The sequence below is a fragment of the Callithrix jacchus genome, chromosome 11, assembly GCF_049354715.1.
Source record: "Callithrix jacchus isolate 240 chromosome 11, calJac240_pri, whole genome shotgun sequence".
In the NCBI taxonomy this organism is placed as follows: Eukaryota; Metazoa; Chordata; class Mammalia; order Primates; family Cebidae; genus Callithrix; species Callithrix jacchus.
The window spans coordinates 14,884,143-14,896,260 of NC_133512.1; the positions used below are offsets into that span (position 1 = coordinate 14,884,143).

Here is a 12,118-nt window from a genome sequence, read left to right on the forward strand (position 1 = left end):
CCTCTGGAATAAATGCCCAGGAATGCAATCACTGAGTCATATGGCAGATGTAGGTTTTTTGTTTTTATGAAATTGCCAAATTTTTTTCCAAAGAAGCTGGACCATTCTAACAATCCCTCCAGCAACGTATAAGGGTCCAGTTTTTCCACATGCTCACCAGTTCTGGGTGTTGTCACTATTTTTTATTTTAGCCATTCTGATAGGGGGTGTAGTGACATCAAAGTGTTACTTTAATTCATATATTGCTATGGCTATGATGAGCATCTTTTCATGTGCTCATGTGTCACCTCTATATCCCCTTCCTTTCTTTGGACCATTTTCTTTCCTTTTTACTTTCAACTTTTATTTTAAATTCAGGGGATACTGAATTTGCTTAGGACAGTGATTCGTGATAGGATACTGAATTTGCTTAGGATATTGAATTTGCTAAGCTGCAACCATGTTGTTACAAAGGACATGATTTCATTCTTTTTTATAGCTGGGGAGTATTTCAATGGTGTCTATGTCGCACATTTTCTTTATCCAATCCACTGTTGATGGGCACCTAGGTTGAGTCCATGTCTTTGCTATTGTGAATTGTGCTGCGATAAAAATGCAAGTGCATGTGTCTTTTTGTTAGAATGATTCGTTTTCTTTTGTATATATACCCAGTAATGCGATTGCTGGGCCAAATGGCAGTTCTGTTTTCAGTTCTTTGAGAAATCTTTAAACTACTTTCCACGGTGGCTGAACTAATTCACATTCCCTCCAACAGTGTGTAATACTATTCCTTTTCTCCTCAGCCTTGCCAGTGTCTGTTGCTTTTTGACTTTTTAATGATAGTTTGGCTCATTTTCCAAGTGAATCGGTTGTTCTTTACTGCTGAGTATTAAGAGATTACCTACATTCTAGATGATACTCCTTTTTTTGGACATGTGGTTTGCAAATCTTTTCTCCTACTCTGCAGCTTGTCTTTCTTACCCTCTTCACAGGTTCTTTCCACAGAAAAATGTTTAACTTCTATAAAGTCTAACTTATCAACTTTTCCTTTTATGGTTCATGCTTTTGTTCTACCTCATAACTCTTTGCCTAGTGATCCCAAAGATTTTCCCCCATGTTAAAAAATACTATATTTTACATTTTACATTTAAGTCCATCCTCCATTTTAAGTTAATTTTTGTATAAGGTGTGAGCCTTTGGTGGCTGTTCATTGTTTTGCCTGTGAGGTTGGTTTGCTCTCTTTTTTCTAGGTTACGGAGGTAAGGGCATAACTATTCACTTTAGAGTCTTCTTCTTTCCCAAGGTATGTATTTACTCTTATAAATTTTCCTCTCAGTGCTGCTGTACCCATGTCCCACGACTTTTGATATTTTATCCTCATTTTCATTCAGTTCAGTATGTTTTTGGATTTCCTTCGAGACTTCCTCTTTGACCCATAGGTTATTTGTAAGTGTGCTGTTCAGTTTCCAAATGTTGACGATGTTCCTGTTACCCTTATGTTACCGATTTCTACTTTGAGTCCACTGTGGTTGGAGAACATGTTCTGCATGGTTCAGTTATTTTTAGTTTTCTGAGGTTTGTTTTCTGGCCCATATATTCTATAAATAAGGACCACCAGTCCCTGGGCCCTGAGGTCCATGGTTAACTGGCCTTCTTCTCCCCATCTTTCAGACCTTTCTTATATTTGTCTTATACTTATTGTCCAAGGCTTTAAGCTGTACTTAGCAGGAGAAATAGAGAGAATTATGTGTAATTCACCGTCTGGGAAGTGAAGGCTCTCCCTAAGGTATTTTAAAGCAAGTATTGTCATTCATATGCACATCAGTATCTAGGCCTAAATGATACACAGTTAAGCCTTCCTGCAGATGCTTAAAGCTTACTACTTCAAAACCACACAGTGGCTGTGGATGGCAGGTACTACATAGTCTGCATTTTTAGATAAGGAGGTGGAGGTTCATAGGGGTTACCTAAATGTACAAATCACACGGTTATTGCATAGCTCTGAGACTTTCAATGCGCTTTTTCAGTTGTGACATTAGGTTGCATCTAGCTTAGACAAAAAAAAAAAGTGAAACATCAGCCCTGTGTCATTTGCCATGGCTGTGGAGTCCACTGGTGGAGCTGAAACTGTGACTTTGCTACTTACTAGCTACTCAACTTCTTCATGTCAGTTTTCTCACCTGTAAAATGGGGGCCACAGTAAGAGTGACCCATAGAATGTGACTGTGAAATGGAAGGAAATCATTCTGTAAAGATCAGGGACACATTCTGTACGGGCCAACTACCTCTGTTATTACTGTGCCCTCAGAACAGTCTCACGACTCCACCTGACTTTACAGAGTGGGTGGGGCCTCCAGGCAAGGGCACGGGCTCACCACGCTGTCGGATGAAAGCGTCCACTAAGTCAACACTGGGTGCCTCTGTGCTCCTTGTGGATGAAGGTAAAGATGACCCTCCCTGGGGACTGCTGAAATAAAAATCTAGAAGGCTCACATTAACATTCTTACCGTGTCTCCTTCACATATCTAAAGGCAAAGCCCCGACTTCTTCCGTGTGAATGCTTACATGCAGATAGTACTCAGGACAAGTCGGAGGCCCTGGAATCTAACACATGCTGGTGTGCAGGGCCATCCTCATGTACACACGGTCCAGTGCCCACTCACACAAGGGAGCAAACTACTATCTCCAGGCTGGGACGGTCGGGCCAGCATAAGACAGCCAGACCACTGGATACCCCACACTGAGCACCCAGGCTTCCTGCAGCCTCCTAGACCCGTCTGGAGTTTAGACGGGGCTCAGCATTCTCTTATGCGCAATACGGTGATCTCAGAGGCCTCCCTCAGGAGCTGTTAATGAGTCTCCAGTCTGTTTCTAGTATTTTCTTTCCTCAGCCTTATTACTCGCCTTCCACTGCTTGTCATCTACCTATTTCAAATGAACCAGGTTCTGGTGTTGCAGGAAAAGATGGGATTCCAGGCCAGAAGGTTAGATGCCAGCCGAAATCCACTGAACACTTTCAAGCTAGGAGCCAAGTACAGTCACGTCCATGAGGAGGGGGCGCTACATGGGGTGGAAGGGACATCCCTCTTTCTGCATCTATTGTAATGATAAAACAATCCAGAGTGGCTCACGCCTGTAATCCCAGCACTTTGGGAGGCTGAGGCGGGTGGATCTCAAGGTCAAGAGATCGAGACCATCCTGGTCAACATGGTGAAACCCTGTCTCTACCAAAAATACAAAAAATTAGCTGGGTATGGTGGTGCGTGCCTGTAATCCCAGCTACTCAGGAGGCTGAGGCAGGAGAACTGCCTGAACCCAGGAGGCGGAGGTCGCGGTGAGCCAAGATTGCGCCATTGCACTCCAGCCTGGGTAACAAGAGCGAAACTCCATCTCAAAAAAAAAAAAAAATCCAGAACAGACATATAGCTACCTATGTGTGAGTTCATCATGCTAATGCATATGGGAACATACACCCTTTTCATGTAATGCTCATATTATGTATACATTAAAATGTAGCTTATTTGAAATTTCAGTTACATTTATTGAGCAATACGGGCAGTTTAACTATATGCTACATATGAAGAGAGTCATTTATGCTCCTGAAACCATAAAGGGAATTTTAGGAGAAGGATGTCTTTCTATCACATGGTCCACAGGTTTGGTTTACTCTGGAGAAAGAGGGGGAAATGGAGCTAGCTGTCATGGTCACAACACTCCTGGGTAAGGGGCAGATGAAAATGCAAGTTAGTGAAAACTTCTCACCCTCAGGTAACGTGTCTGATAACCATTAGCAGCATCCTTCACCAGGGCAGAAAAACAGCAGCACAATGAACAAAAACCCCAGAGAAGAATGATTTTGAAACGTGTACAGGCTTTCTCTCTCCACCTGCCTGAGCTCAGCCTTGTCCTGGACTCTCAAGCAAGTCCTCAAGTCCACCTGAAAGATGTGTGCAGTAACTCACCCCAAACACTGCCTGCTACCACTCCCTCGCCTAAGCCAGCTGTGCAGACAGACTGATGAGATCAGACCATGGACAGAGCCCCTGAGCTCCTGCGGAGATCCAGGGACAACGATCAGGCACGCACAAATGGCATGCGTGAGAAGGCAGCTGGGGCGGCAGAGGGAGGGACGTCGTGCAGCACCATCCACACAGAGAACGTAAAGGGTCGGGGGGATTCTAGCTTCTCCAGAAGCACCAATGCTAAGCTGCCGACTGACACCACTGATAGTTCCATCAGTTGCAGATGAAGAGGCTGAACAGGAGGGGTCCCCCCAGGAGGCCAGGCAGGGATGTAAAGCCAGGATGCCACCACACAGTGGATTTCACAGCCACATCCCTACAACTTCCCCAACAAGGCTTCTGAGATACAACACAAATGGAAATATTAAGAGTTCTCTGTAAAAATGGCGACTGTGCCATGTGGTGCCTGAGCTGCCACACCTGTGACTCGCGGGTGGCTTTCTTACCGCGTCCTCCTTTGTGCTGACTGGCCGGGCTGCTCAGCAGGGGCTCAGGTGGGCTGAACGGAGGATAGCGCGGAGTTGTTTTCACTAGAAAAGAAAGCAGAGCGAGGGGCTGTTGTCTCCCTCCTTAGGCACGGAGCAGCACGTAGCTAGTGTCACTTCGTTCTTACCGTACGGTGTTTCTGGAGACACAGGAAATGCTGGAGTTGAACACATGGCCTCCTTGCCACTTAAAATCCTGCCGTCAATCATATCGAGGTCCGGGGGATAGCCAGGGGTCATCGTCTGAAATTGGCACAGGGAGGAGAATGTGAGAATGGGGAGTCAAGTTAAGGCTCCTCCAAGCTGGCCCACTGAGCAAATGCCTCCTCTGACGGCAGACACTGGAGGCTGAGGCCTGGATACATGCCACAAAACCAGCCCACCTCTCCTAGCCTTGGAAAACTGGAAAACACTTCCATGTTCAACAGCAAAGGAAATGGAAAGTATCTTCTGGCCCATCCTTCTAATACAGTACACAACTAATAAGTGAAATAGAGTTTGTAACGGTACGCGTAAATGAGCTTCTCCATATTAAGCCAAAAATCTGGATACAACAGTCGTTAACTGTGATATTAATACATTCACAGATGCGTGAAAGCACATAGCATTTTAAACACACAGCATAGAAAAAAGGCCGGGTGGAAATATTCTATATATTAACAGTAGTTTCATTTGTGAGTCAAGACTGTGAATAACTTTCTTTCCTTATCAACTGTGTGATGACCCTGAAGAAGGGCTGTGTGTGCCACTGGCTGCTGCTGTCGGGTTATGGAGAACGGCTAAGGCCAGGTCTGTTAGAGTCCTACCTCCAACCCATACAACCTACCCACGTGTTGTGCCCCTCCTACCCATTCTGCAGATCAGAACACAGAGGCTTAGATGCCCTGAGTGAGGCGGCCCCACCTGCATAGCTATCTCTGGGGCTCATCACCCAGGCCAGCTGACTGCACACTATTCTTTCCCAACCACACCGCCTGCCAGGTAAGAGGAGCCACAACCACATTTGTGGAACCAGGACGGAAGGCAAGTGCAGAGGGTACTGCGGGCTGTCTGTATTCAGGGGCAAGGCCCAGTCACTGCCCATTCACCCTGAGTTCCAGGACAAGAAAGCAAGTGGAACAGACCCAGAAGCCGGGACCTGGCCGTGGCACATACCTCTTTGACGTCCGCTGGCGAGGGGAACGGTGGCAGGTTTGGGGCATGGTCCATGCCAGCCTTTCCCCATGCACATTTGGAGAAGGCCAGTTGTCCTCCAGCGTCATTGTCATACTGCCCCAGGCTCAGCTTCCTGAGTCTCCCGCCCAGGGGCTGGTCAGCTGAGGAGCCTGTTAAAAGGGAGACAGGTGGGTTGCAGGGTGCTTCCTCATGGTGAAGTGAGGCACCCCCTTCCTTAAATCTTGACTGCTGCTTCTCGAAGGTGCCACATCCTGCATCCTGGTCACCACTGTTCCAGGAAGATGCTGTGGTTGCTGCAGGCAGGTGATGGGAACCCCAGGGTGTTCTCAGACTCTAGGGGGTGAACAAAGCCACAGCCCTGGAAATGTGCAGCTTCCCCAGACCAGCATGCTCCTTCCAGAACAGGCCATCTGGGGACAGGACCAAGCACCCAGACTCACGTGCAGTGCTGGGAAAGGACAGTGCCTGGACGGAGTGCTGGGTGGGACTGATGATGCCATCCCTGGGGCCCTGTCAGGACCAGAGTGCCCTGAGGACCACACACCTACAGTGACGCTGGGCAGAACGTGGCCCGACTACGATAATCTGAATCTCAGCAATGGGACATTCTGGAGGGCAAAAAACCTATCATTTCAAGCATCAACAATAAACATTCACCATCCCAAACGTTCCTTGCCAGAAACACCACAGGTGGTAATTCCTGACACAGATCCCCAGAGTCCCCACTCCTGATCGAATTCTGTTCTCTGTGTGTTGGGGGAAAAATGGGAGTCGGTCTGGGATCTAATTTTCTACAACCTCTTCCCAGGGATTCTTATGATTTGGCAGTTAGGAAAAACCCACTGCCAGTTATTAAAATAATGTTTCTATTGATGGCAGAGTCTGAAAATTCAAACCCAACAACACTGTCCCCTACAGTTTAGACTCAAACTACAAATACATATTCCCTGTAAGTGCAGAGTTCGGAGTAGCATTTCACTGAAAGATGGAGTTTCATTCACCAATGTGCGTGGCCCACATAAGGCTCCTCTTAGAATGACTTTGTTCCAAATTGGTTGAAAGCCGCTCTCCGAAGGGAAATACATCATGGCAGTGTCATACAGTCGTGCTGAGCCGATGATAAGCCACTGACACCTCCCTGTCTCTCCTCCCACATCCAGAGACTTCAGAAGCTCACAAGAATGCAAAGATTGGCACGATAAAGGGATGGTCCCACAGAGAGGGACAGGCCTACCTGAGAGGAGCACCAGGACTGCGATGAGGGTTCTTGTGTCTGTCTGCAGCACAGACGTGCTCCACTTCCTGACCCTCCCAGCTACCAGCTGCCACTCAGGTGGGGCTTAAGGAGGTTCCTCAGCTGAGCCAGGCTGGTACCACCCTCCCTGTCCCATGAGACATCAGTTCAGCACCACACAGCAGTGACCAAGCAAGGGAGAGCCAAACCCAGGTACTTCCAAGCATCCTTTTGCCTCTTCCTTCTTTCCGCGCTCCAATTCCCAGCAGCTCCCTCCAGCAACCCAGGAAAAGGAGGAAGAAGTGTGCGTTAGGACCTGGGATTTGGGGTCTCACGTATCCTTCACCAGCTGCAGGACCTCCTCAGCCCCCATTTCTTTATGGGTAAAATGAGCATAATGCTCTCTCTTTTCCCTCCCACACAGGAGTGAGGATGAAATGAAATGAAGCTGCATATCTGAGAGTTGTGCTCACATGGCAGCCCCTCACTACAGCACCCCACCCCCAGGTGCAGTGGTCCTCGTCCTCCACTCACCATCCGTCCAAAGGAGGCAAGTGCTGCAGGCCGGGGAGGGGCCACCCTCATCCCAGTGCTCTTCAACATACACTCGCATCTGCAGCCATTCCAAGAGTGAGTTTAAAGAGGGCTGGGGGAGGTGTGAAGTCCCAAAGTCAGGCTGGCTTCACGCACCACCTGGTACTCAGCTCAAACGTGGAGCTTGTCCCTGAAGCAGTCAAGGTGGCAGGCGACAGCCCTGGGTGTTAGTGATGGAAAGGAAGTGCCATGGCCACAGGCAAGTGACTGAAAGCCTAGTCTCCCCTGCCCCTCCCCCGGCAAAAGGAGCCACGCTGCTGGGCTCAAGGGAATCATTCCAGCTGGGAGGACCTATCCGTATCAAGTGCCGGGAGCCCCCCCGCCCTTTACTGACATTATAGTCCACTCACAGCCTCAAACTTCCGAGGTCACTTCCAGAGATGTGCTTTTCAAAGGGGAGGGAATATTACTTCTGTTCAACATGCAAGATCATATGTGGTGTTTTATCAAATGTGACATGGCAATATCATGCCAACACACAGTGTTTCACGAAGCACACAGAGAAAACAGCTATGCAAATCACCCTGATTTGGGCATTGTGCATTGTATACATTCATCGGAATATCACACCATACCCCACATGTACGTACAATTATTATGTGTCAACTAAAAGTAGTCATATTAATAAAGAAAACTGCAGACAGTGTGGTTAAGACTCTCTGATCTGAAGAGGGCGGCTGGGAAGCAAGTGTGAATGCGCTCTCACCTCAGACCTGAGGTTGGAAACTCATTGGCTTCAGAGACGGAGGTCCCATTAGGGTCAGCTGACGACAGCCAGCACAGCCTTGCAGCTGCAGCCAAAGACATATCCAGGTCGTAACAGGGTCGGAAAAGGAATTTCCAGGACTAAAGCATAAGTCTCAGCGCAGGAGGCTTAGACTTTTTCTAACCTTTCAACTTGGAGGTTTCCTTCAACATGACTCTGAGGAGCAGCTAGGGAATACGATCATGAGTGAGCTGACATGAATCCAGCAGTGGCCTCCATCCTGGGCCTCCCCGACCAGAGGAGGCTTTGAAACACGGGCATTCTGTGAGCTGGCCCCAGAAATGTCCCTGCTGAACACATGGATTTGAAACTGTTCCTCAATTCTCTCACTCCCTGAAGAATTACAATGAAAAACAGAATGTTCTTCATTCAAAAAAATCTCCTGGAAAATTATCCCACCCTCCAGTGCTTGCACTAAAATCTGGGCAGTGCCATGTCTGGTTAAGCAGAGCTACCTGCTTCTCCCTCTGTACGGATCAATACTTTTCAGTACCCTGCCACTGGGACCACCAGGAGGAAGATGGTTTTCACAACCGAGGGAACACGGCGAAGGACAGCGGCTGTGGGTCTGAGGCCGGAAAGGGGCTTTGCAAGTGCAGGAGTCAAGGCCCCTGCAAAAGTGCCACCATGCCCCAGCTTCCAGGATGTGGCTGCACAGAAAGCACGGCTTCAGCCCTGCTGGTTTTGCTTTACATTCCCAAAGGGGAAAAGACACTGGCACACAAGCTCAGCAAGGCGCAGGTCTCTCCGGGGTATGCAGATAGACCCCTTCCTCTCAGACTGCAAACCTTGGAAATGGGAAGTTTGAAATGCCAGGAAAAACAGGGCAAAATCAGACAGAGTTTAAAATATTGCAACACCACTATGTGCTAGGATGCACCCACATCTGCCCAGGAGGTAGTTACAAAAGAAAGAAAAGCAGGAGACAAACATTTATCCAGCAGCAGTGACATTCCAAGCCTGGGAAGGTGCTCTCAGAGAGGAAAGCCCATAAGCTCTCCATTAAGGTAGACTACTATATCATTTTGCAGACAAGGAGAACAGAGGCTCAGGTCTGAGTACTCATCCTCTACCACACAGCAAGTCAGCAGAGAGCAATGATTTGTCACCACATATGTATCTGACTTTAAAACCCACAACTGCCAACTCTATTCCTCTGTGGTCACTCTTCCTAGCCCACTGGTGTCTTTCCTTGCCTTCTATCCCTTCTCACCACAAAAAGCCTACATAGGGCAGACAGGGGCCCCATGGGCCCTGGGAGACACTGCCCACTTCCACTGCCTGTGGTGACAGAGGGGCCCCTGGGGTCAGGATGGCTACCTTCATCCTGCTGAGGAAGGAGGACTCTTCCTTCTGGACATGTCCTGATGGGGCAGCCGACAAAGGCTTCTCAAACTCTTCTGTCTCTCGTATGAATTTCAGATTTAACAATGGCTTATTCTTCCCAGTCTTAGGAAATCTGTGTCTAAGTAAAGTGTCTAAGTAAAAACATAGGGTACAGTAGAGAACCTGATGGGGGTGCCTTTCCAAAGTGTCTGAGCGCACAGCAGTCTAGAGAAAAGGAAGGAGGGACAGTTTTTCCAAGTTCTTCCCATCTGAGTGTCCTTGGCTACAGGGAAGGCCAGAGAAGAAGAGAGAGTGTGGCTTGCTCATGGCCTTGGCGGGAGCTTCCACAGAACCCACGCCCTGCTGCCAGCAACAGATGCTCGCTCAGAGGCCAGCCCAGGATCACCTGGCTGGGGTGGGCTCTGCCTCTCTGCTCATGGGTGAGTCCCCAAAGCCATCTCTACGATGAAATGAGAACAACACAAAGCTGGCTTAGGGGATCCCACAAATAACACAGCAGAGGCTGGTGCTTGGCACACAGTCATGGGCAGGAAGTGTTACAATGGGCCACACTCAAAATGGAGTGTTCATATAGTCACTGAAAATCAAGTTTTATGGAACTTGAAGCGGGCGAACAGGCTGAAACATCAAGCGACAAAAGGCAGTGGGCAAAGATGCATGTGTAGTGTGATTTCATTTTGATTTAAAAAGAAGAAAATGTCTCAAATGCTCTTAAGAACTTCCCTCGGGGTTGTGAAATTCTAGGCACTATTCGTATTTTTTCGTAAATGGCTCTCTCAATGTTTTCACTAATGTATTACTTTTTAAAATTAGAGAAACAACACAGAAATTACCTTTGAGAGGAACAAAGCTTCTTTTATGTTGTAGTACTCTGTGCTGGTGTACTGAATTTCCCTAAATCCCTTTCTAATTCTGCATTAGTATTAGTTCCTATGGTCTCCCAAACTCATGTGGTTGATCCTTATGATTTCTGTTCTCTCTGATAAATCTCCTGTGTCGAACAGCCATATGCAAATAACATGAGAGGTGGATTTCTGCAACAATATGCTCAGAGGAGATGTGTAAGTGACATTCATTTATAGAGAGCAGGGCTTACGCCTCCCAGAGGTTACAATGCAAGGCGCCTGGCAGCAGGGGTCTCTCTCTCTCTCTCTCCCTTTCTTAATTATTCGAATTATTCAACAAAGGCCCAAGGCAGGCCCACTAGCTGCCTGTTTCAGGCAAGAAAACTTGAACATGAGACTACTCCACACTGGGTGCAAGGCAGATACCCAGGAAGCACAGTAGTGGAGCAGAATTCAATCAAGGCCTTGGTGCCATGTTCAGGCCCAGGACCTTCCATCAGCGCTGCCTCCCTGTAACCTGTGCACAACGTCTTGGGCAGAGATGCTGATGGCACACACACCCATGTCTGCTGTGTGCCGCAAGAAGAAGCAAGGAAGGGCTGAGGGCACGGGTGCGACTGTCAGCAGGAACTAAGCTCAGAGTGGGATTCCAAAATGGGCCCCTGTACCTGTCCATGAAGAAAGGACCACTCTAGGAGTACACCCTGGAGGCTGGGGCTGCCCTCCCACACACCACACTGTTCTCACGGGCGCGCGCGCACGCGCACACACACACACACACAAATGCACATGCACACAATCACACACTCATGTGCTCCCAGTCTCCGGCACTTTTTCACATCCACACACTTGCAGACACATGTATAAACACACTCAGTTAAGAAGTCAAATCCAGGAAAAGAGAAGAAAAAGGAGACCTCGTGACAGCAGGAGAGCTGGCCACCACACAGTATGGCTGTCACCTCTAGGAGGGGCTGATAAAGGGACAAGAGGGACCTTGCCAGCACTAGGGAGCACCTACAGGGCTCTGGGTGATCCGCTCTCCTACCCACAGCTCCCCAAGGTATCTCTCCTCAGAAAAACTGAGGAGAAAGGGAACAAAACCCAAGCTCCCACAAACGGAAGTCCACGGTCAAAAGGTACCTCCCAAAGCCCTTTGCTGGGGGAGCACCTGCATATGCCTGCACCCAGGGTGCCCACACCCTGCTCTCTCACACCTGCGTCCACCCTGCTCCCAGCTTAAGGCCCAGGTGCTGGGCAAGAGCTGCTCCAGCTTCCCTGCTGGTCCCCAGCCAGTAAAAAACAAAAACGAAACAGAACAAAACAAATTCTACATCCTCTCCTTCCAAAGGCCATGAGTACTCAGTGCAGAAATCTCGGGCCCCTTGAGCTCCCAGTGAATATAGACCCAGTGATCTGCAGGTGATGTGCAGCTTTTCATGCAGCTGGGGTCTTTGTGGGAGGCACAGGCAGCAGCTTTTTCTTTACACAGTCTTGTGACCCTCTTTTCTCCGTGATTGTCCACCAATGCATGGCAGGGCAGCATAGTCTCCAAAGGTCACGTGACTGGACGCCGCCCACCTCCTTGGCCAGTCCCTACACTGGGTATTTAGATGGATTCACCCGAGCCTCCTTTCCTCCAGAAACTGGGTGCTACCCACCCACAGCCT

General features: G+C 48.5%; 1 protein-coding gene across 29 annotated transcripts in view; it reads right to left on the bottom strand.

The window, feature by feature from the left end:
• TNS3 (tensin 3) overlaps positions 1 to 12,118 on the bottom strand; it is a 314,051-nt gene that overhangs the window by 61,673 nt on the left and 240,260 nt on the right. For 25 of the 29 annotated variants that reach the window (XM_078342392.1, XM_078342401.1, XM_078342395.1 and 22 more), the window contains 3 exons: positions 5,642 to 5,811; positions 4,615 to 4,729; positions 4,448 to 4,531 (listed from right to left, as the gene is read on the bottom strand). In XM_078342392.1, the coding sequence (XP_078198518.1) occupies positions 4,448 to 4,531; positions 4,615 to 4,729; positions 5,642 to 5,811 (369 nt within the window). The remainder of the gene's footprint in view (positions 1 to 4,447; positions 4,532 to 4,614; positions 4,730 to 5,641; positions 5,812 to 12,118) is intronic. The other 4 variants (XM_078342408.1, XM_035253354.3, XM_078342389.1 and 1 more) reach the window with 1 other exon arrangement.